This window comes from Triturus cristatus, chromosome 7 (assembly GCF_964204655.1).
Source record: "Triturus cristatus chromosome 7, aTriCri1.1, whole genome shotgun sequence".
Lineage (NCBI taxonomy): Eukaryota > Metazoa > Chordata > Amphibia > Caudata > Salamandridae > Triturus > Triturus cristatus.
This window is the reverse complement of record NC_140590.1, coordinates 57747919-57773381: the sequence shown is the minus strand read 5'-3', so window position 1 is coordinate 57773381 and position 25463 is coordinate 57747919. Positions and strand designations below refer to the sequence as shown.

Genomic DNA, 25463 nt, shown 5'->3' with positions numbered 1-25463 from the left:
CCACTCAGAGCCAAGATGAAGCACAAACTCATTTCACGAAGTCTATCAGATGAAAATGGCCCTCTGACATCAACACCGTGGGCTAATCTCTAGTCCACCCCCACTTTTTGCCTGGTATTTAATGTGATTTCACCTGGAAGTGCACTGCGTTCCTGCTAACCAGGTCCCCAGTGCCAGCTCTTTTTCCAAAACTGTGCAATTGTACCCCAATTAGCAATACATTAGTACTCACTGTAAGTCCCTAGTAAATGGTAGACCTGGTACCTAGGGCCTGAGGCACTAAAGAGGGTCCCTAAGGGCTGCATCTCGAAGTGTGCCACCCTGAGACACCACTCACCAAGCTCATGCCAACTGTCACTGTAGGCGGAGTTTCACCCCTAGGGTAGGGTGCCTTCTGTTACATGTGAGGACATATTTGCATGAGCAGATGCACATTAATGCCAGAACAAGGGATCATGGAAGCTATTTTAAAACACGTGCTGGACACTGGTAAAAACGAGTTTCCCAGCTATATGATGGCTTCACTAAAAATAGGAATGTTTGGTATCAAACATCTTATATTAATAAACCCATACTGATTCCAGGGATGGATTTAGTAATACATGCGCCCAGAGGGCACATTAGAGGTGCCCCCTGAGAACATACCAGCTACTGGTGTGCAGACTGACTGGTTCTTGCCAGCCTGCCACCAAAGAGGAGTTTCTGACCCCCCCCCCCAGGGGTGAAGGCCTTCGCTCTCAGGAAGTCTCAGAAGAAACAAAGCCTGCTCGGGCAAAGCATGTTTACACCCTCTCCTACAGGATGACCTGTAGATTAGCATTCCAAGACAGGGAAGCTTTGAGGAGCCCACCGCCATTGGTATGTGAATCTGGCTCCCTCACAAGAGAGGATGCCACCCCCCTTTGTCCAGAGCCCTTTGGCTCCTGGACATGGGGGGAAATTAGATAGTCAGGTAGGCGTTTTTATCCGCTGGCTAGTGCCACCCTTCAGGTGGGCTACCTAAAGAGTTTTCAAAGTTGCCCACCTTTGTGATGGCAAACTAAGGAACTCTGTGTCAGGGTTATGCCCACTTCCCACAGGAAGTGGTCATATAGGGGGCATAGTGACTCCAGACAGCCCATTGGCTACTACCCTACAATTCCCTAACTCCCCTAAATCCAGTATTATGGGGCAACCCTGGCACCAGAATATCAGATCCTGCTACCCTATGAAGAAGAAGGACACTGAAGAAGAGCAACTGACTTGTCACCGGTCCTGACCGCCTATCTGCTTTTCCTCGATGATTTGTGCCAAATTTGTCCCGCCCTGCAAGCTGTCATGCATCCAAAAAGCCAGGGAGGACTGCTTGCCTTCATTAAAGACCCAGGACTTCTGTGGAGCAGCGGAGTTGCTTGTCTGCATTCTGCAGGCAATCCAAGAAGAACCATGAGGACTACGGACCCGCAAAAACCAACGCCGCCGAGCACCACTGCACCTGAGCCCCCCAGCCCGTGTTGAAGTGGGCCAATGGGGTCAGCATGGTCCCCAAGCCTTCAAGAGACAAGAGTCCACTTTGGTTTCACCCCTCGTGAACACTCTGACGTCGTCTGCAGCCTATGTTTGCAGGGCCCCTTATCCGCAACTGCTCCTGGTAAGAAAACCAGACGCCTAAAGATACCTCTGCATCCGTCGGCCCGGCAGTGGAGAAGAAGACCAAAGGTTACCCCTCATACCTGAGCATTGTGAGGCCTGAGCCCCCTCTGTTGGGTCAGCCCAACTGACCCCCCAGTCCAAGCCTACAGCCTCTGATCGCGAAGAACGGACCCTATTGACTTGCATTGGGCACCTAATGCTGTTTTGCACCAGTGCACCCGGCCGCCCTAGTACTGCTGGAGGTGACCTGCTGGTGCTACCTTAGACATTGCAGCATACTGCCCTTAAGTCCAGGAGGTTGATCTCGTAAATCGCTGCAAATAATTTATATGCTAGATTGGGATTTCCTCCCATAGGATAACATTGCAGCCTCTGCAAAATGCATTGTCAACTATTTAATTGGAAAAGTATTTCTCTTGAAAAACATACCTACCTGATCATATTGATTTTGGTTCCTAAATATGCACATAGTTATGAGTTATTTAAATAAATTGGTTGGGATCTCCTTATTGAGTTGTGTATTGACTGTGTGTATAACCGATGTCTAATACTCCTCTCTGGTAAGCCAAAGGCTGCTCGACCACACTACCCCCAAAAAGAGCACCTTGGAAGTGTTGGAGCAAGCCTCTGTCCTCTCATAAGGGAATACCTGGACTCTGTGCACAGTATATCTCACTTTTGATATACTATATAAAGAGCCAGCTTCCTAAACAGAGAAACAAAGGTCTACACCCTGCCACGAAATTGACTCGGTTCAGTCCTACGTATTTAAAGACCTACATGGGAAATATGAAAATTAACTGCAGTCTCTAGAAGGCAGAAATTGCTGGGGGAGAAATAGTTAAAGGGCAAGAGATTTCAGAAGGTAGGGCCTGTTTAGGAAATCATTGAAATTTTCCTACAGACCAGTCTATTACTTGCCCTAGCAAAGGGTATGTGAAGTGTTTAGTGGTGCAGTAAAACAGTCACAGTAAGTGTTAAAAAATAAACAAATGTTAGAAATCGTTAAGTTCCAGTTCTACCCCAGTAGATGGGCTTCGTTCAGCATTCTGAATTAACCAACCCCAATTCCCTTCGCAAAGGATACTGCAGCTGTTCCATGGCCTGGTAGTCAATGGTGCCCATGCTGTTGTAGACAAAAGTGCTGCTCAGCAGAACGGCCAGCGCAAAGATCCAGGAGTCATTTGTAGAATCACCCTGCACAAAGAAAAAAGACACAGTGAGAGGGAGGGCAGAGCTAAGGAAGTAACAAGGTGGCAGGCAGCTCCTCTGCTGGATAGAAGGCACTGATGTTCAAGTGGATACAGAGCAATGGTGTTATTGGTGGGACAAGGAAGCCACCCAGTACCAGAGATGGTACTGGGTGGCTTCCTTCATGCATTACCAGTTAACTTACCCTGCTGGGTGCATGACACTTTAGGACTTTCATCACCAGGCAGCTTGCCAAACTGCAGACAGAACAGTGGGAGAAACAAGCATGGCAAGGTATTCAACCCCCCTCCACTCCAGTTGGAGATATCCCATATAGGGGCATGGGCACGGCCTGGCTGCTCCTCCCAGCTGCAGACAGCTCAGGAGGAGGAGAGGTTTGCGTGGCGAAGCATCTCCCTCTACTGGAGAAAGGGCACAGGTGTGAGGGAGGTGACATGTATGACCAGACAGATGGGCTCAGATACCTCCATGGCAAGGCAGTTCCCTAAGCCCCCTTGGGATGGGACACCGGTCAGATACATCTATAATTGTCCATAGAGCCAGGGAGCTCATCATACTGATAGAGCACTCGTGTCACAAACATTTGATCAGGCAGCCTCTCTTGGAGACAGCAGTGGCTTCACGCACACATCTGGCGCCAATACTTAAAAGTGACGAATTCCTGATGCCACCAGATTATTGTCTCTGCCAGGGGCTAACCTCTGATTTTTGCTTAATTTCAGTTGATGCCTCGTCTGTCCACCATGTAGGCGGGATTGGTTTTCCTGAAGTATTTCTGAATGACACAACGCAAGACCACTTGTACTGCAGTTGCCATGTTTGGTAAAGAATGACTTTCAGGGTTTGGGGTCTATTTATCATCCAATATGGGGCCGAGCATGTGTCGATGATATTATTCATGACAATCACAGGCATACATGTTTGATCTCAACTTTTTTTTTGGGAACATCCATAAACTTGCTCACCTTCTCCACGTCTCCCAGACCCTCTGTGTCAAGCAGCACCAGGGCGTGGTTGAGTTTCTGCGGGTGGGGGACAACCCACATCCAAATCCCCTTGGTGTGAGACTGGATAGTTGCTCCTAAAGAGAAACCTGAAAAGGGGAAACAGGATTTATAGCATTCACATGGTGATGTGGAAACCCTACCAATCACCCATCTTCGGCTCAACTGAATCTAAACTTCGAGTGGGAACTGTTGTTATTTGAAACACCATGGCCTCTGAGCAGTATGGGAATATGAGCTCAGTATAGTGAGCCTATTTTTCTTTCACTAGTTAGGATAAGGGTCTCATTATGCACTTCTCAGAATTAGGCGTGCGGACTTCAGGAGGGTGGGGGTGTGGTGCGAGACCAGAGGTGGTAATGGTTGCTCTTCCCCCAATGCTGTAATCAGTGGGTATGCAGGCACCAGGCAAAGCATCTGTCTGCAACACACCACAACAGCACTGCACACGGCTCCAAGTTCAGTGTCTCAAAGCCCAGAATTACAAGGTCTCGAGTTCGCGAACCCAATAGTTCTGGGCTTGGGGCACTTGGAAGTGCAAAATGGTCTGGAGCAGTATCTCCAGTTCACATACCGCTCTGAGCCTCGTATAATGAGGGCTTAAATCTCTTGATATGATGCAACAAAAATAACTACACTTTAAGGCAATAGTTATGGGTTAAATCTAGCTCAAGGAGAGCTTTGAATTTGAAAAGTCACTATTGGGGCATGGCCAGGAAAGCAGCAGTGTACCAAGTGAGTCTGGAGCTCCTCCCAGCAGGTTTTCTCCACCGCGCTGTCTCTAAACAAACATGAAGAGGAGTTTGGGTTGAAGGAAAAGGGAGACCTGAAGGTTGATGCCAGACATGCTTAAGACTTGGAGCAGTGGTGAGGACTGAATCTGACAGCACTGAAGCATGTCCTGCTTACCTCGGGGAGGCCTGCAGATCTGGAAATAGAATATCCCAGAGCAACTGCGGTCATCAAACAAGAGCTGGAAGGCACGGTGAAAATTCAGAGAAGGTAGTGGAGCAGTAGGGGTCCTCCTCCCCTTTTATTTAAGTTTTGTGGTTCCCTAGTGTGGGAGGGCAGGAGGAGATGGGCAGGTTCTCCCTGCAGTAAGATGTGTAACAGAGCAGAAAAAAATAGGGTAGACCATGGGAGCAACCTTCTTGGAAGGGAGAATAAAAGAGCAGCAAACTCACTCATACATAAGTTCTCAAGAATGTTTTGAGATATCGAAACCACCCAAACAGACAACAGAAGGGTGGGAGGCAGATTATTCCTCTGTCAACAAGCATTGCATCAAACAGCGGGACGATGAATCAAAGTAAGAACAAGGATTCTTCTGCCATGCTTCCCTGGATGACTCCCCAGTGGACATTGAGCATAAGGAGATGCGCTTGAGCAGTGGTTGTTAATCTGTGGTCCGGGAGCCTCTGAGGGTCCACGAAGACTTTGAAGGAGGACAGTAACTCCTGTGTTTTAGAAGACACTGCCTAGACTACAGATTTTCAGTTTTTAACAGTGCCCGTGAAATAAAAAGGGCGATTCCATTACTGAAGGCCTTAGAGGACGTGTAGCTCTGTTACCCCTATACTCAGGCCCCCAATCCAACAGTTACCTAATGCCCGCTTATCTGTTGGGAGACCACTACTGAACCACAATTGCGGGTGGCTGAGAGCGTACTTAAATCACCCACCACATGGTGATTACTACACTGAAGAGAAGGAGCTCTCCTACTTCCCCGTCATGGATGGATTCTGTGACGCGGTGGACGCCTCCATAATTAGGGCTGTCTTGGAAGCAGTGCCCCCCCAGCTCCCCCCCCCGAGAAGAAATGAATGGACCTGGCCTAAAACCCCTCCCACAGAGGGAACTCCTCCCTGGACCTTTGGCCCCCATACCTCCAGGGTCGTCAACTGCCCCACTCCCTGCGAGAACACGCGCAAACACCCACAACCCTCGGGGTTGGACCTAGATGCATTTTTTAGGCTAAAGAAGGTGATCTTAGGCACCAACCCCCTTACTACTATTAAGGACCCAAAGAAGGGTATCAACCTCTCCTGGCAGTCACTAGGACAAGCTCCTGGATAGGACAGGTCCGTTAGCAAAAATCTTAGACATGGCGGAGGATGCCCAGGTGTCCAGAGCGCTAATCTCCCCAAGGGTTCTCTACAGTTGGGCCCAATTGGCATTTATTTTCCTTGCCAATGCCGACTGCGCCATTTCTACTGAGAGAAGCAGGCCACTATTGATCAAGATTAACGCCAAACTAGGGGAATTGGTAACATCCGAGAGCAGGCAAGTGGCACAGAGAGGGCTCTTTGGCGACCCGTTCCTCAAAGAGCTATACAAATTTGTGCCAACTTTTAATTCACTGGATAAGGTCCAGTCATTAATTAAGTACATATTCAACGTGCGTGTTTTCACCGGGGCCAGCTGCAGCAGGGCGCGCACAGCTGGCCATTTCCAATAACTTGCCTCCAGTAAGTGCCAACCATCTTAGCGAGGCCAACGGCAGGATTCCTCAAACTTTGGGGGATTCTACTGGAGGACACACAGGATCCTGCAACAGTCGAGGTGGAGGTTCTTCCTCCAGCACACAGAGCGAGTCTAACTCTCATCTTTTGCAGGCACATTTCATAGACAACAGGCGGGCTCTCATGTCCGATGCTTTGGTGGTCCAAATGATTCAGGGGTTCAACATAGACGTTTACTGGTCCCCCTCCAGCCCATACCCCTCACCCTCTCTTTTTTCAAAACAAGAATCTGCTCTTATTCAAGTTAAGGTTCAGGAACTCCTGGCTAAATGAGCCATTCATCCCTCCACCCTTCATTAAGCAACCTGTTTCTAGTAGTAAAACTGTCCCATACTCGGTGATTAATCTCCGGGAATTCAACAAGTGGTTGTTCTTCTGCCACTACAAGATGGAGGGCATCCATCTCCTTCAGGACCTTCTACGTCCTTATGAATGAATGGTCAGGCTAGACCTCAAGGATGCTTATCTTAGGACCTCAATCTTCCAGCCACATCGTCGCTTTCTCCAGTTCCAATGAAAGGAACAGACTTTCAAATTCACCTCTCTACCTTTCGGCCTCTCCTCGGCTTCCTGGTGTTTCACCAAGGTTCGCAAGCCGGTGGTCGAACACCTGAGGGCATCCGGTGTACGCATGATAGTGTATCTCAACGACATATGTATCAATATCTGCGCACACTGTCAGCACATCTAGCAATGGTGGTGAATCTCCTACCGTCTCTAGGTTTTGTTATCAATCGCGAGAAGTCGGCCCTTGCGCTGTCTCACTCCCTCAAATTCCTGGGTTTCTTGATCAACTCGGTATAGACAACTCTAAGCCTCCCTTCCAGAAAGATAGGCAAAATATGGCACTAGGTGAGGAGAACCCAGTCAAAGCCACAGACCTTGCTCCGACAGATCGCCAGGGTGGTAGGTCTTTTGTCATCCTCAATTCAGGCTATTTTCATAGGCCCCTACACTTTTAAGCCCTCCAATGGCTGAAGGCGTCTCACCTACGCCGCGGTCTTACCTACTCCTAATATTTTACCCTGTCAGAGAAGGCGAGAGAGGCACTCTGTTGGTGGCTCTCCCACGTGGAGGCATGGAACGGGCGGGCCATTTTCGGCTCACAACCGGAACTGGTGATCGAGTTAGATGCCAGTAGCTTAGGATGTGGTGCACACTGTGGGGAGTTCACTGCCGATGGAGGAGGGTCTGCTGCAGAGCAATCCCTGCATATCAATTGCTTGGAACTGATGGCAGGTTCATTTGCAGTAAAATCCTGGGCCACAGACTAGGTGCAGTGCTGTATCCTACTGAAAATAGACATTGTACCAACTTTCTGCTTTATCAACCACCTGGAGGATACGCAGACCCGGGCCCTTTCAGATCTGGCTAAAAACGTTTGGGAATACTGCCACGAACATCAAGTTTCTGTGACCGCAGAAAACCTCCCACGTTCAGCCAACCAAGATGCAGACTGGCAATCTCAACACTTCCAGAACAAGATCCTGTGGCAACTACTTACGGCCATGTTTCAAGCCCTCTCTACCCAGTGGGGCCCCTTCACGATCAATTTTTTTGTGTCCAGACTCAAACATCAACTTCAGTTGGAGGATGGACCCCAGAGCGGAGGCAACCAATGCTTTCCTTCAGGGTTCATCGACAGAGCAGGGCAAGGCCTTTTCCCCCTGCACCATGATAATGCAACTGGCGATCCAAGTGCGCAGGCAGGGGGCTGATCTGGTGGTGGGTATCCCGATGTGGAAGTCACAAGTATAATTTCCAGTTCTGATGGAACTTTCTTGGGATTTTTCAATCTGTGTAGCCATAGATCTGCTTCTTCTCAGCGATCCCTCAGGGGATCCCCATCATCTTGTGATCAACGGCACCCTACAGCTTATGGCATGGAGTTTACAGGTCTTGATGGCCTCTCCAGGGCCCGGGCGGATGGTACGGTCAAATGGTACTGATCGGCCTTGTCTCGATGGATGGGTTGGTGTCTGCAAAGGAACCTGGACTGGATACCGTGGGGATTGACGCTGTCCATATCTTGAATTTCCTGACGGCCTTAGTTTCGGATGGCATGGCTCATATATCAGTCAATACTTTAAGGTTAGCGATCTCTGCCAGCCATGGTAAGGTCGAGGGTCTGCCGGTCAGGAAACATCCCCTGGTTAAAAAGTTTATCCGGGGCATTCCAGTGTCTCTTTCAACAGAGCCAAGATATTCGGTCCTTTGGTATGGGAATAAGGTCTAGAACCTTCTTATCTCGTAGATGAGTAATAGGTACCTCTAACGTAAGCAATTGCCTGCCATTTGGCCATTCTTTTGTGTGTTATTTCATGCAGGAGAGTATTGGATGTTAGGGCCCTGGACATCACAGGGAATGGACTTTACACCGGATGGCGTCACAATTCATGTTGCTAGATGGACTAAGTGTTAATTCTGCTTGATTTCATATCCAGGCTTTTTGGAGTCTCCAAAGTTGTGTTGTCCAATGTATCAAGGTATAGGAGACCATGACAGAGGAACTTCGTCCCCAAGGGGAAAGACAATTACCAATTGCTCTAAGGAAGTCATTCAAGGTGGTCTCATCCTTGACCATCATGAGATAGGTTCGTTGGATCATGCAAGAAGCAGGCATTGATGCCAAGGTTTTCGTGGCTCAGTCTACCCGAACAGCTATGGCTTCAATAGCCTTTGCCTTCAGAACTCGCTTGGAGGATTACTTCAATGCAGCGGACTAGTTATTGGATTCAACCTTTAAAAGGGGTTTTTTCAAACCAGTCTCCTCCATTGTGCCTCTAGTGGTGGATAAGCTTTTAACTAGCATAATCCTCGCATCCGCATCCTGACATAGAATGAACCATTTCCTAGCTAACGTAACGGAAAGTTTCAATTCTATTAAGGACAGGGCGGCAAGGATTAGCCCGACCAGGTTATTGGATCTGCTTATGATTGTAAGTAATGCTCTTTTTAGTTTATACCGGTAACAGTGTTACAGTATGGTGATAATTGTATGTTTAAACTCAGTGTTTTACATGTTCTTGTTTGTACTGTTCTCGGTTACTCTGGTTGGAGAAATCCACCTAGGTTAATAAGCGCTCTCTGGGTTTTGCAGGAACGGAGTCTAACCAGGAATAGAATCTCCCGCGGTCAGCTTAGTCGCAGGAAGAAAGAGGGCAACAGAAGAGGGACAAGAGCAGATGAAGGTACTTACTGCGGCTGACTGGTGGATTTGATTTGAAAGCGAATGCCGTGGCGTCGACTGTGACACGTGAGTTACTCGCGTGAGATTCTGATGCTTTAGGTTTGAGAGAACAACCAGGTTTTCAGCTCCTTCCTGAACATCATCCGGTTGGGTTGGAGTCGCAATGTGGGTGGCATCTGATTCCAGAGTTTGGCCGCACAGAATGACAACATGCGGCCACCCCATCTTGGCTTGCGTATTTTTGGAATACATACAAAGCCCTTCGTTGAGGATCTGGAAGATCTAGCAGGAGAGTACATTATAAAATGTTCCTACATCTCCCAAGATATTCCTCCATAGAGGGCCTTGTGTACTATACAGAGCGCCTTAAAATTAGCTCTTTGCTGAACGGGCAGCCAGTGTAGGGCTCTAATAGCCTCTGGTGTTGGACGTCCCTTGGGGATGTTCATGAGCAGTCTGGCAGCAGCATTTTGAAGTGATTGCAGCTTCCTCTCTTGTGCTTTATCAAGTCCCACAAAGAGCGCGTTACAGTAGTCAATTTTGGATAGAAAAAGTGCTACTACGACGGGTCTTTGAAGTTTATGTGTAATAAAGGGGAAGATTTTCCTCAGTGTTTTTAGGAGAAGAAAACAGGAGGAAGTTAGTTGGTTAACTTGGGCTGACAGATTTAGCTGCTCATCTATAATCACCCTCAAGTTCTTTACCTTGGTACCTGGACTAGGACAGGCTCCCGCCTCCGTAGGCCACCAGTTTGTATTCCATAACGGAGGTCCCTTACCAAATTCAAGTACCTCAGTTTTGTCCGTGTTTATTTTTAAAAAGTTCGAGCTCATCCAATTCATAATGTCCTTCAGACATATATGGAAGCTGTTGGCCACTGCTTCTGATGGTTGAGAGACCGAGATTGTAAGCTGCGAATCATCAGCATACATAATCAAGGAAAGACCATGCTTTCTAATTAGCGTAGCCAATGAGGACACGTATATGTTGAAGAGAGTTGGGGACAAGGCAGATCCTTGCGGCACACCACAGGGGAGTTGAAAGGTACCAGACTGTAGGTTCTCCCAGTGATTGCTTTGTCTAGGAAGGAGGAGAGGAGGGTCAGAGCAGTGTCCTCCACCCCTGCGTCTCTCAGCCGCTGTACCAGCACTGTATGGTTCACAGTATCAAATGCCGCCGAGAGATCCAGTAGGATCAGGATCGCTCTGTCCCCCCCATCTACTATCCTCCGAATCCCCTCCGCTGCTAGCACCAGAGCTGTCTCCGTAGAATGACAGGGTCTGAACCCGTGTTGGGTAGGGTCCAGCAGTTCGCTCACTTCTAAGTAGTGAATCAACTCTTTGTTCATCGCTTTTTCCAATATTTTTGCTGCCAGGGGTAGCCTAGAAATCGGCTGATAGTTGTTCGGCTCTAGGGGGTCCAGAGTTGGCTTTTAAAGGATAGGCCTTATACAGGCCTTTTTCCATACATTGGGATATTTACCTGTTCCTATAACTTGATTCAAGAGAGGGGTAAGGTGTGTGCTGATAGTGTTAGCTACTAGTTGGAACGTTACTGGTGGGCATGGATCCGATGGCGAACCGGATTTAGTTGATGTCAGGAGGTCATGAACCTCCTCCATCGTCAAAGCCCTAAAGTGTGACAGCCTCCTAAATGTTCTACACACTTTTACATTTTCGATATTTACCGGAACGGTGGTGGCCAAATTTAGAAGATCATTACAGATCAGCTGAACTTTGCTCTGAAAAAATGTGGCCATTTCATTACATAGGGCTTGTTAGTTTGAAACTTCATACACCCTGGGGTTTAGGGAATATTAAGTCTTTGTTTTTATATGGCTGCTGTGAATATAAAAGGAGAAAGAATAGCATAATCCTTGCTTCCGTGTCCTAATAGTATTGAAACTTTACGTTACATTAGCAAGGACATTTTTCAGTCCACGGGACAAAGATGTAAAGAATGGGATATGGGAAGCAGTCACACAAAAAAGGAAAATGTGTAAAACAGCATTTAGGAAACTTGGGTAGGTCGCTGTCTTTAGGTGCAAAACTGCTCCTCTGCACTTTGAAAAGATTACCACATCAAATACATGTTTTTTTAGAAGAATATTCAAGCAAAGTATTAGCTAATTAGTACCTGCCCACCGCTTGTTTTGCTCACCGGGGAAGAAGCCTGTCCCTGCAAGTAGCTGCACCGCTGTGGAGACTACAGCTCCCATCAACCCCTTCTACTGCCATCGCGCTTAAAAGAGCACCACGGACCCGTGGCGTGGGATGCTCCCGGGCCAAGCCCGGGCCAAGGGCGGGTCCGTTCACACCTGTAATCACCTGGAAAAGGCTGGGCCCCCCCTCTAAGCTGTGGCTCTCTGGGAAAGCTCACGACTTGGATTAGCAAGGAAGGTGACTACTCACAATGGGTAAGCGTAAGGTGACAATCCAACAACCAGGGGGGAGATATAGTTTATACCCTTGATGTGTTCCTGACAAGGGCGGCAAACATTCTGCCACAAGAGATCAAGTTAACAGAGCGCCGCCTCTCATTGGTGGGAGGCCGGAAAGGCACGGCTGTGCTAGAAGCGGTTTCTGAGGTTCAGCCTGTGGCAAATGAGAGGGAGGATCCCTGTGTAATCTCCAAGTGCCCCTCAGAAACTTTGTTTGAAACTGGGTCCCTTGTATCCTCAGACTCAATAATCGAACCAGTGGTTAGAAGGAAAAGCCAAAGACTTTGAAGGTCTTGAGATTGATCAAAACCAACCTAGAGGCAAAGACTATGGACCCGTCGTTGTCTGATAAAGATTCTTTGGCGCCAAAAATTTAGGTTTTATGTAATAGATTAGAAAATGTGGTGTCTATGTTACTACAGTTATTAATCCATAGACAGGAAAGGATTGAAGAAAGATTAGATAGCCACATTAATGGTGGGATTACACGTGTAAGGGGTCCAAGCATACCACCATACCGAGCTCCAGGGAGAGTCCCATAGCCCCAAGGGAATTTGATAGGGGTGGAAATAGTGCCTGATCTACCTAATCTACCTGGCCCACAGAGGGTTACAGATTCCTCTATCCCAACCCCTCATCCCTCCTTGTCCCTTTCACCCTTCAGAAAAACCGCTGCAGGGGGTAATACAACGGAGTCAGGGAGCGCACTTGTTAAACCACGTGGGACTGTAATTATGGGGGGAAGGGAAAACTAAGTGGTATCGAGGACTGATATGGGAGCCGCAGGCAAAACCAGGATCTAGCTCCAAATAGTAGATATCCCCCCTGCCGCTGCACCACTTGTCTTGGTTCTGGTAAATGTTCCGGAGCTGAGAGGGCCAAAGGGATCTGACGAAACAGCTTATGGCTACAGCACTCTATTGGTTGTCCACCCATGCAAGTAGCCATGTATCAAGGGAAGGTAGTTGGACAGACATATCATCATGGCAAGGAGAGTGGGTTGGGTGGTCCACTCCATAAAAGAGGTAGCGGGGAGCTGTGTAGTTGTCAATTTTAACTATCATTATGTGGCAAGGAATTTGCTAAGGACATTGTCTGATGTTTGTTTACCCGGCACTCGGATCACTGTGTCCCCACTGAACCGTTTTTACAGTTCAGTGAGCAGCCTTTAACTGACATAGGGCCAGATGTAGGTGACTAAATACCGGTTGGTAACTCCGAAATTCGGTAAATTTCAGCGTTACCGACCAGTATTTAGCCATTCCTAAAGTAGGTAACGAATCGGTAAATAAGGAATCAGTAAATACCAATTCCTTATTGCTCTTGCATTTAAGGAATCGGTAATACCGATTCCTTAGATGCAATGTAGGAAGCACTTTAAGAGTGCTTTTGAGTCTTAAGAAATCAGTAATTACCACCAACTTCAAGTTGGTGGTAATTACTGATTTCCTTTAAAAAAATCACTTTTTTGGTTTTTGTTAAGTGCCATGTGGCACACATTCATGCCCTTAGGGCATGTATGTGTGCCACATGTTCACACATGCACATTTCAGGGGTGCCAGGGTGTCAAAAGGACACCCTGGCACCCTTGAAAGTGCTCCCGCTATTAGCGATTCGGTATGAATGTCTTCACATTCATTCCTATGGGCCTCCAAGCCCATAAAAATGAATGGGTAGGTATTCCTTATTACCTTATCTCAATTACTGATTCGGTAATAAGGAATATTAAGGATTCGGTATTTTTTACCGAATCTTTACCTACATAGGAAATACCGATTTCTTAATAGCGAATCGGTAAAATTTGCTATTAAGAAATCGGTATTTCAGATTTACCTACATCTGACCCTTAGTTTTCTGCCATGGAGTGCTCATTGGTCCTCCGAATCATAACTTAGATGATGATTAGCTCGTTGACCCTGGAATTACACCTGAATTCACCTACATTTGCTTGGATTACTTCATTCCCCAAGGGCATAGGGCGGCCAGGGGTGATCTACGAGCATACTGACGCATTGCCTCTTGAACTACAGCCAACATCAGCGTGCTGTTCCTGCTTTAACTCCAACCTTTTCATTACAGACAGATATATCTAGCCGTAGTTCTACATTTCCCATGAACTACTACAGGAATGATACGTTATACAAGCATACGTTTACCAAACCTCACTTCCGTTGAGATATCAATAGACACCTAGCCGTGGAACTACATTTTCAAAGAGCAACTGCTGGCTTGGGATGCCCTACACGCACATGCTTATGCCCGGCGATGTCTATTTATTTGCTGCCAAAATGCCCGTCGGTTACCTCTGGTCTCAGCTCTTTGACCGCCTGGGGTACAGACGGACAGGTAAGCCACACCTTTGTTATTACAATTTTTGGCTATAGATATGATTGTATGATTATGGTGATTTGGACTGTATTTAGCCACTTTAGCGAAGTGACAGTTAATTTTCAGTTGAGCTATTTGATCGCGTAAGTTCCACATTGTTTGCCATAACGGCAGTTGACAACACTGGGGGTCACTGTGTTGACTCAATCTAGCCGCCATAGCGGCTTGCTAGTAGATTTCCAGCTGTTTTAATATTCTGCCTAAGTTTTACACTATTGGTTACAGTGTCAGGTGACAACGCTGTTCTGTATTCAAGTCAGCGGCTGTAGCGACGCTCCATTTTGCTTTCAGTGATGTTATCGGGCAGAAGGTGGGTTAATTCACTCCGACTGTTAGAAGCAGGAGCACTTTAGCAACCACGTAGGATGCGGTTAGTGGTCCTGTTTGCCATAGCACTTCTTATTATCTTGAAAGTATAACTTTGAGGAACAAAGCATGGTTACTATATCGATGCGATACATCATGGCGCGTCAGCTTGAGAGTCATTGTCATTGTTTCTAGTCATGCTCATACAACGGAGTTGTTGGTTTGTGATAGCACCCATTGTAGCATATCGATTATTGAAACGGCACACTGTTTTATTGTTAGACACTTATACAGCAGCGGGTCCTCCTCACATTAGCCTACTAGTCATATCGATTGTTTGACATGATCATGTGCACCCATTTGTGCTCATACGGGTCTGAGCTACCCCGCTCATGACAGTTCAACTTTCACATACGTCACGCTGGACAGCGTGTCTCGCTACACGCGGTATAGATGCCTTTATTTTTTTATATATTTGTATGGAATCTGGTTAGCTGTAATGCCATAATTTACTAATATCATAGAGGCGTTCTGCCCCTCTCTGAGCAATTTCGCATAATACTCATAAGCACTAAGAATTTGTCTTGTTTAGGACGTGACTGCATTTTCTATACATATTTTAACAAGAGTAAGCTGACTTACTGGCATTCAGTTGTCCTGGTGAATACTGAGAACACAAAATCTTTTTAAATGCTAAGCATGTTTGGAGTTGTGTCCGACTGAATATTGTAATTTGGTCTGTTACGTACTAAACAAACATCCTTCTTTCAAAGCAATGCCTCTCCCCTTAGCTGTTGCCAGGTTGAGGTGAGGCCTCTTATCAGCAACCAAACTGGTAAGATAAACTTTTCTGTAACCTTTTTCTCAATTGCACTTTGATAGCAGACCAGTGATGAGGACACCTGGCTTACACTACTGTGGTCTCCTACTTCCGTGTTGAACTAGATGTATTGGGACATATGCATTTGATTTTCCCTGTCATTTTGATTTCTCCATAGGTACAACCAGTAAATCACGTTCACCAATAGTGGAATTACTGGTTTGGTATCCCTTTTTATTACCTTTATTACCAATCACACATATTAATTTTCACTTTTCACATAACTCAACGCAGTAGCACTTGGTCTGTAGGTCCTGAAGAAGGTCATGACACCTCTATGGGTTGCATGGGCCGAAACATGTTGAACTGGTTCATCTGTCACATGCAGTAATTATTATTTTTATACTGCAGTTGCACTGTTTTTAATCCTGACACTAGGAATGAACCAATAAAGTTTTTTCCACTCCTAGTAGTTAGTTTTAACATCACGTACCTCACATTCAGAGTTTCTTTTTCTTGCACTGCGCTCCCTACCCAACCAGTTTTAAGACCCTCATCTGTAGGATTTAGTACATCCTCCCTAGAGTATAAATCTTAAAACATCCCTGAACTCCTCCCTCAAAGTGAGGGGGTTGTAGCCATTGGCGGAGCTAGGAGTCTCCGCCAAGAGGAGAAACCCAGATGATGAAGCATACCACCTTGATGGGTGATGGAATTTCATCCTATCTAAAGGACTTCCCATCGAGCAACTAGTTATCTTTGATGCTGTCCCGCCTGATGCTGTCTTCAACATTCTAGACCCGAGGACTCTCTGTGTTTTGACTTGAACGTCCAGCCATATAAACATTCCATTTACATTGTTTACGGCTTAGTGGACCTGGAGGGTGACACAATTTACCATTTTACACACCACGAATATGGTAACACCATAAATCGGTTGTTATCCATTAGGAATCTGGAAATAACTAACAAAGTAGATCCAGACACAGGAGGCTTTGAAAAAGCTTTTTTCCGTAGTGAGTACGAGTCCACAATTGACTTTATAGTAGCTTCTAATTCTCTCCGTGGAATCATTTCTCATATAGACTCAAAGATTTTCTTAACTTTAGCGACCACGCAATCCTTTTTCTTGTGATGATTGGGGAGGGTGTTAGTACTTTGCCAATAGTAAAGGTACCCAAGCCAATTTTGGCTAGAAAGAACGGTTACCAATTCAAATGGGACAAAATAGATAAGGCAAAAGTAGTCCCTCAGATCTAACATAATAAGATGGAAACAGTTTTTAAGTGTTTAGATACTGAAATATGCTTGGATTCATTGCTAACAGTGTTCCTAGAATTACTTGGGGAAATCAAACTCGCCCTGACACGGTTTAAATCACCTAATGAGACCTCCATAAACCACTGGTTTGATAAGGCCTGTGCATCCTGTAAGGAGTTGCACAAGGCCCTCAAAGTGCAACATAGAGACCAGGTCCTGATTAAGGCACTACACAAGGCGTATAAGTCAGTCCGGTAAACTAGGGAAAGGGAATTGAGGGAAGCTGTCTGGTATAATCTAGTACAAGCAGCATCTACTAAGAAAAGTAGGGAATTCTGAAAGGTGATAAACGCCCTTTTTTTTAAAAAACATCACAGATGTTACATTGGACACACACATTAGTGAGGATGCTTGGGTGGCCCGCTTTGAGCAGATTTTTAGGACTATGGCTGAAACTCTGAGAGATCCAATTAGTGTAGCCCCTGCCCCAATGGAGTACTTACTATTTACTCTGAAAGAAGTAAGATCTGGGCTAGGTAAGTGTAGCAGTGCTAAAGCCCCAGGCCCAGATGGGGTCCCGATTGACTTCTTAGAACACCAAGATCTGTGGGTCCCACTCTTAACCAATCTATTTAATGCTATATCTAAGATGGGTCCCCTACCCTCCTGAAAAACTAGTATAATTGTGCTATCTTAGAAAAAGGGAGACAAAGCAATACCACAGAATTATAGACCCATCTCCCTTTTGGATAGCACCGCGAAACCGATGGGTCGTATTTTGTTAAATAGGCTGGAAGAGAGGGGTAAGGAAAAAACATCCTGATTCCAGCCCAGTATGGCTTCCAAAGGGGTAAAGGGACAGAAGACCAGTGTCTGAACTGGAGTCTGACCATTGCTAAATATTAGCTAAATTGCTATCCACTCTAACCTTGGGAAGTGGTGTTCCAGCAAAATCTATAGAGGATAGTGTAAGCAAGTGCAACCCACAACCAGCTGAAAATGACAACGTCATGCTAGTTCACCAATCTAAGCACTGGATTACAGCTATGGAGAGGTACAAAACCATACTTGCCACCCTACTTTAATGCCATACTATCCTAAGATGGCAGCAGGATATAAGGAATGCTGAGTCATAAGGTTTCAACTGTGCCAGAGTGGCATATCTAAGCCCCCTGTTCCCAAAGTAAGTTAGGAGAGAAATTTGACAGGTCAATGCAACTCTTTTCAATTTTGCTTTAACTTCTCACATTCTTCATTTTCACTTCCCTCCCACTGGACATACGGTAGTATGTATCATTACCTGTTTGCTTCCCAGCGAGCTTGTTCATGAGATACGATTTCCCAGTGCGGTACAGACCCACTATCGCCACCACCACCACTGGCTGGCTGATCCTGCTGAGAATGTCCAAAGCTTCCTGGTTCACCTGCAGGCCTTCAATGGGCAGATTCTCTATGAGGCAGAGGGGTTTGTCCATGGTGGGCACGGGTGCCTTGCTCTGCCCAGTGTTCCACTGGAACCGACAAGAAATATTTACAAATAAAAATATTAAGAACATCTTGCTATATCACCTACATCTATTATAAGAATACGTTTAATTGCCAGGGCGCTCTCACCCATCAATAATACCTTAACTAACAGAAATTCAAATTACGAACATTTCTGCACCTTCCCAATGTAAACCTGCATCAGGATAATCTTCTCTTTTAGTGTCCTTCTGCCCCTGTGCTCTCCACAACCAAGTGCGCATGCTAAACATCTTGTTGTTATATTATGATACCCAACGACATCCTAGCGCTATGAGAGTAGGGTATAGAAAAAAAGAGGAAGACAGCAGAAGGAGCCTGTGACAAAGATTCACAGTTCGAGGTTAAGTAAAAAGAGGAGTTTTAATGGTTTCCTAAAATTGGAGTGATTTGAGCGTCAGTGAAAGAAGTGATATGGGATAATTTTCTAGAGCTTGTCGGTTGGCCAAACATTTGTTTAAGTAAGGGCATGACCTGGGTGCGTTTCCAGTTATCTGGGACATTGACCTTGGCTACAGAGAGATCACAGATGTCCATCATGATGGGAATCACAGTCTCTGGAGCTAACTCCAGAATGGGGGTGGGCGGACAAAGGACAAAAGGCGAACTTGACCAAATGGATTTAATAATGCTGCGAACTTTCATACAGGCTAATGCCGTCTGGAGAGAACAGAAGACTGTCTGGCGGTTTCGTATCAGCATTTGTGAGAACTAAATCCATGAGGCATTTTTTGTTGTAGTGTTATATAGTGCAAACTCAACCGAAGATATATTGTAGCGCTTTGCATGAGCACCAGTTACATTACACAAGGGTACATTCATTTTTGGTAGGCACGGAGAGATAAAGTGATTTGCCCAGAATCACAGGATTTTGAGCCGATGCGGAGACTAAAACCGGGTTCCCCAGTTCCAAAGTCGGCAGCTCTGGCCGCAGCGCCACATGCTCTCCCCTAGAATTGACGACGGAAGTTGGCATGAAGCAGTGTGCTTTTTACAGTGGAAAAACAGACCGTTCTTTATTGTTTTATTTTTTTAAATTTTTTATTCGAAACCGTTAGCACACAATAAAATACAAACAAGGGCCTACAACCACCAGGGGCGGCCGCCATAGAGCCCGAGAGCCCGCAGTGTAACGCCACACAATCTGTCAAACCATAGGCAAGGTGCCCGGCAGTTCGTAAGCACATATAACAGGCCGGGGCCATAGGCCAGGAGCAATTGAAAACAACAGTTTCATTTTGTATTAAATATAAAACACACTCAAGGCAATGAGAGTCCGAAGTAGCAGCGTGCTCTTCCCGGGACGGGGAATAACATATAGTGTCCAAAGCAGTTCCTGTCCGGAAGCTGTAGAGGGGGGCAATGGGAAAACAAAGCATGGAGCACACCGCAAGCCCTCCCGCGGAACGCGCGGCTAGGGGGTCAGCGCAATATCGACCTCTAATGGCAGAGGCGGGGTGCAGATACGTCCCCGATATAGATTCCACGGACCCCATACCCTAGTCCATTTCCCTGGCTTACCTCTCGCCACATACGCCGTCTTTTCCCTAAACATACACCAGTCCATATTCTCCTTCCATACATCAATCGTGGGCCACTGCGTCTGTGCCGCATTACAATCATTCGGTTCCCAGACATTCAACAAACACCTCCTAGCCTCTGGCAACAGGGCCACATGCGTGACCCCCTCCATTACGGTGTGGATACCGTTCCAGAATCGCACAACCTCCGAACATTCCCACAAGATATGAAGGAACGTGCCCGGCAGGCCACATCCACGCTTACACAATCCATCCATCGAATAACCCATACGCAGCAAACCGGGCCCTGTGACATACACTCTATGGAGGATCTTCAGCTGTACAAACCGTAGGCGGGCCGGGATCGCCACCTCTTTCGGGGAGGCCACCGCCGAAACCCAGTCCTCATCATCCAATTCCAAGCCATCGCCCGTCCACGCCTCCCTCAAACGGAGCAGCACGTCCGCACGATCGTTAATGAGTTTCTTATAAATCAGGGAAATAGTGCTGTCGGGCACATAGCCATCCAACACTATCCTCCAGTGGGGAATACTCGGGGATAGCAGTAGCATCCGGAAAGACCGAACAAAGTGCATGGTAGACTTGAGCATACCGGAAGTACTCTCTATCGTTTAATTTATATTCAATTTTAAGCATTTCGAACGTTTTGAAAGCTCCCTTCGCCCACAGATCACCCACCTTACATATGCCAATCATATCCCATTTCTCAAAGCCTTTCGATCTCCACAAACAGCCCAACCGCCCAGAAGCATACAACGGCGTCGCCCGAGTCAAGCGATCCCTCCACCCCATCGCAGCATTCGCCGCGTGCCACACGTGCACCGCCACCCGCGTGGGTCCCGTCAACCGCGTGTCCTGGGTCACCGAGTACAGCGCCCTATTATAGTCTCCACCCGGAAGCAGGAGTTTATCCATCTCAAAGGCCGGGTTTAAGGCAGGACCATATATCCCGTGGTTCACCGCCGCCAACTGAGACGCCCAATAGTATCGTTTAATATCGGGGAGGGCGACCCCCCCATCATACCAAGGGAGCGTCAACTTGGCTAGAGCAATCCGCGGCCGCCCGTCCCAAAACAGTTGCCGCTGAAGACCCTCCACCTCCCGGAAATAACGGGCCGGCACGACATCAAGAGTATTTTGCAAGGCATACAAGAAACGAGGCAGCGACATCATTTTAAACAATGCCGCCCGTCCGAGCGGCGAGAGCGGAAGTCGTCGCCATCTCGCTACGTCGGCCTTCAATCGCTGGAGGGGAGGCAGAAGGTTTCGCTCATAGCGAACCACGGGGTCCAGTGAGATAAAGATTCCCAAATATTTGAACCCCAGGGTAACAATCTGAGCTGGGCAACCCCGCGGCAGCAGGGGGGCATCCCCCGAGAGGACGTAGACGCACGACTTGGCCCAGTTGATGACCAGGCCGGAGTTGCGGCCAAAAGAATTCAGCACGTCCATTTATTTTTTATTTATAAATCTTTTTAATGAGTTTTATAGAAAATCACATATATATGGCAGTGCAGCATGGGGCAGCACATCAATGGATCAGCCATGCAGCTTATACAAAATCAAAAAGGGTGACACAGAAGCAAACAGAGACAGGTCTTGACAACGTTTTTGGGAGGGTGATCTGAAGTAGGTGCCCGGGGGGGGGGGGGGGAGGAGGGAGAAGTTCCTTGACAATATTACATATCTCTCAGATAAGGAATTGGCAGAAAACTCAGTTGTATTCGTGAACAGCATGCCTGAATATTCATTTTAAAGATTGTCCGAGGAACGCCATTGTGTTCTTCTGACTTGCAGTGAGGTTTAGTAAGTTGAGTTTTTCAGTGTACCAAGCAACCAAGGGGTAGGAACGATGAGGGGGACTATTTCGTTGCAAGCATTCATAATCCGTGAATTGAAAGTGTCATTGGAAGTGATGGTGTTAAAAGACGGACAGTACAGTAGGGCACAGGGCAGTAAAGCAGGGGCAATTTTGGACTGAGGCTTAGTGAGCCCTGGTTAAGGCTTATGAGTGGGAGAGTCATACATTACCCGGGGGCAGAAGAAATGGTACTGACAAAGCTCAGACCAATTCAAGAGAATATAGTGCTGAATTAGCGGAGAAAGCATCAAGCATATGACCTAGACTGAGGGTGGGGGATTTTGTAAACAGACAGAGGCCGAGAGCGTCCAGGGCCTCAATCAGGTGTAGAGCTTTCGAGTCATCAAAATCCTCTAATGGATGTTAAAATCCCCAAGGAGAAGAATCCTAAGGGTGGTAGTGCTACAGCACACCACAGTGTTGGAAAGACAGGTGGTGAAGGAGGTTTTGGGCCCAGGAGTGTGAAAAATCAATGTGCCTGAGTATGATGTAGTAGGGTTGAAAGGGAGTGAGATGGTCATAACTGCACATCCGAGTAGGTTCGTAAGGCTGGGGGGTCATGCGCAGGTCCCTGGTATGGTAGAGGTCTGGGGGTGGACAGGCTTGCCCTTGGCGAATGCTGCTTTAAAAAAGCAACCAGGAAGTAAGAAGGATGTGGCCTCTAATTCCATAATGAGAGTGGAGGCAGGAAATAAATCACTAACTAGTGCCCGGCAGTGAAAACTACAGAGAAAAACAAGGAAAGTTAAGATAAGCATGTGAAATACAAATAATAAAAGTATCAAAAAGCAGTATCCATTGTGGGGGATGTAGCAAAGTAAAAGTAGGGGTGGGCGAAACTCACGTAATTTGCTGTACCATGATTATGCAAAATCACCATAAAATTATGGGAAATGTGTTTTGCACTCAAACAAATGACCTGAACGGTCCATTTGAGTAAAAACTCAACTCGAAAATGTAATTTACTGCCGATTTCCATTCTCTCGTATTCAAAAGACTGATGCTTATGTTCGGATTTGTAGTTTCGCCCTCAAACATTACCTGAACAGACTGCTCGGGTAAAAAAATCTGAAGTGTTTGTTGACTGTCTGCATTGAAGGATCGGCCGCTCACATTTAAAACACTGTCGCTCGCACTCAAAAATTACCCAAACAGGTCATCTCATGCAATAATTTCTGCGTGAACTGGAGTTTCATTACGCAACGAGCCAATATGACACAATTTCTGTAATTTTGCATAAAATGTATTACATGAAATTACAAAACTTATGCCAAATATGCTGGCCTAGTTAAAAATGTGCACAGGCCTAACTGTTTCTACACTTCCAGTTATTCACCATACATGGCGAGCCACAATCTTTTAGGACCCCCTCTTGCTCCCATCTTAATCCACTCAGTGGACCTCTTTTTCTGTGACTTTCAGTAGGAGAATCTAAATCTACAAAACTTTTCTGCCTCTTCACATAAAGTCTCTCATTTGGCTGTGAGTAATCTGCTGTCAACCCCTGTCCTGCTAAACACTGGAGAATGCTCACAAAATCCCCCTATGGCGGTGAGTTGGTTTTTATCTTCAAACACTACAGAGCATGAAGCCTTCTCTGTGCCGTTTGTTTAACTATGAAAACAACATTTTGCAACAGGACATGATTAGACGTCAGTCCCAATGTCTTTAATCTCTTTTACCTCTTGGTTTTTCTGGTTTGATATGAATATATAGACTGAAAAAACATGGCCTTCTAAGGAGAGACTGCCAACACTTCACTCATATAGAAATATCCCTGGAAAAAACATTTACCCAGTATTTAAATCCGAAATGCATCCAAATTCACTCTCCAAATATTTTAGGTTATTTACTATATACTGGCTCAATATCACTCCTAAAATATGTGAGGCAAGTGCCTAATTGAGGAATTGGCTATAGGACAGCCGTTTATGGCTCAGCTGTCGGGGATCAAGTATCGCGCGCCTGCATTGCATACAATCCCCAGAATGCACGAGGATCGAGAAGGAGGAGCCGCGAGCACAAAAGAGAAGTGACGCACACAGGACGCTGTGCGTAATTCTCGAGTGCGAGTCTGTCCCCGACCCCGTTTCAAGAAGAAAGGAGCCCGTGGATAGTTTGCCCGCCGCCGGTTGGAGACCTCGCTTCGACGGTCTCAAAGCGGACTCCGCCAGCTTTTCCGTGCACCTGGAAGCCGCCTGTCAGCTGCTTCAACATTTAGACCGACTTACCCCGGAGGCAGCGTCGCTGGAGACCAGTGCAGAGTTTGGTGCTTCCGGACCAAGAGGGAGGCCAGTCAAGGTATTTACTCACCGGAGCCTCACCTTCTGCTGTGTGTCTCTCCCAGTAATTAGGGGGGTTCCTGTCGAACCTAAAGAACAAGTTACTTACCTTCGGTAACAATGTATCTGTAAGAAACATTAGTTAGTTAGATTCCTCACCTTAGAATATCCCCAGGCGTCAGACTGGATCCGGAAGATTTTTGTAGCAATACCCCTTGCGCGTCGCTAGGCGTCGTCTGCGGCTCCGCGTCCGTCGTTTGCGTCGTGCGCCGGAATGACGTCGTCGGAGTACTTACGTGCTGACGTCAGTTCTTGTACATAGCTTTCCGCGCCAGGAACGCAGAGCCATGCAAGAGACTGACACTAGTGCCAGAAAATCTAGGGCCCTAAAAAGGATAGCCTTAACCCTAGATATCAGTTCGCAGAATGGGGAGGATGGGTGGGTCGGTGAGGAATCTAACTAACTAATGTTTCTTACAGATACATCGTTACCGAAGGTAAGTAACTTGTTCATCTGAAAGAAACACGTTAGTTAGATTCCTCACCTTAGAATAGATACCCAAGCAATACCAACCCCGGTGGTGGGTCTGCGAACCAGTATCACACCAGAAAGTCCTGGAGGACAGAACGGCCATCCCTCCGGACTTGGCTGTCTAGGCAATAGTGCCTGGCAAACATGTGCAGCGAAGCCCACGTCGCCGCCTGACAGATGTCCTGCAAAGGGACTCCCCGTCCCAAAGCAGTAGTAGCCGCTGTGGCCCGAGTAGAATGGGCGCGCAGGCCAACAGGAGGGACCTTTTTTTGCCAAAGAATAACAGGTTTTTATACACAAAACAACCCACCGGGAGATGGTCCGTTTGTGCACAGCTTTACCCTTCTTAGCACCCACGTAGCCAACGAAAAGCTGGTCGTCCACCCGGAACTGCTTTGTGCGGTCCAAATAAAAGGAGAGCGCATGTTTTGGGTCCAGACGGTGGAGCCGCTCTTCCTCTTTGGAAGGATGCGGAGGCGGAAAGAAGGTGGGCAAGGTGACAGATTGCCCAAGATGAAAGCGGGTCACCACTTTCGGAAGAAAGGAAGCACGAGGCCGAAGGACAACCTTGTCCGGATGAACAGATAGAAAAGGAGGCTTGGACGATAGAGCCTGGAGCTCACTCACCCGTCTAGCCGAGGTGATGGCTACCAGGAAAGCAGTCTTAAGAGTCAGAAGACGAAGAGGACAATTGTGAAGAGGCTCAAAGGGAGCGCACATCAGAAATGTTAAGACAAGATTCAAGTCCCACTGAGGCATTACGAAAGGGACAGGAGGGAACGTGTGAGTAATGCCTTTAAGAAAGCGTGACACTACAGGGGACTTGAAAAGAGAGGGCTGATCAGGAAGCCGTAAGAAGGCAGAGATGGCAGCAAGATAACCTTTCAAGGTGCCCAGGGCAGAGCCCTGCTGGGCCAAAGAAAGAAGAAAGAGGAGAACCTCAGAAAGA

General features: G+C 46.9%; 1 protein-coding gene across 6 annotated transcripts in view; it reads right to left on the bottom strand.

Annotated features, from left to right (window-relative positions):
• Window positions 1–25463, bottom strand: part of LOC146808799 (guanylate-binding protein 7-like) — a 343610-nt gene that overhangs the window by 73850 nt on the left and 244297 nt on the right. For all 6 annotated transcript variants that reach the window (XM_085615617.1, XM_085615619.1, XM_085615616.1 and 3 more), the window contains 3 exons: window positions 18075–18285; window positions 3810–3937; window positions 2720–2829 (listed from right to left, as the gene is read on the bottom strand). In XM_085615617.1, the coding sequence (XP_085471743.1) occupies window positions 2720–2829; window positions 3810–3937; window positions 18075–18285 (449 nt within the window). The remainder of the gene's footprint in view (window positions 1–2719; window positions 2830–3809; window positions 3938–18074; window positions 18286–25463) is intronic.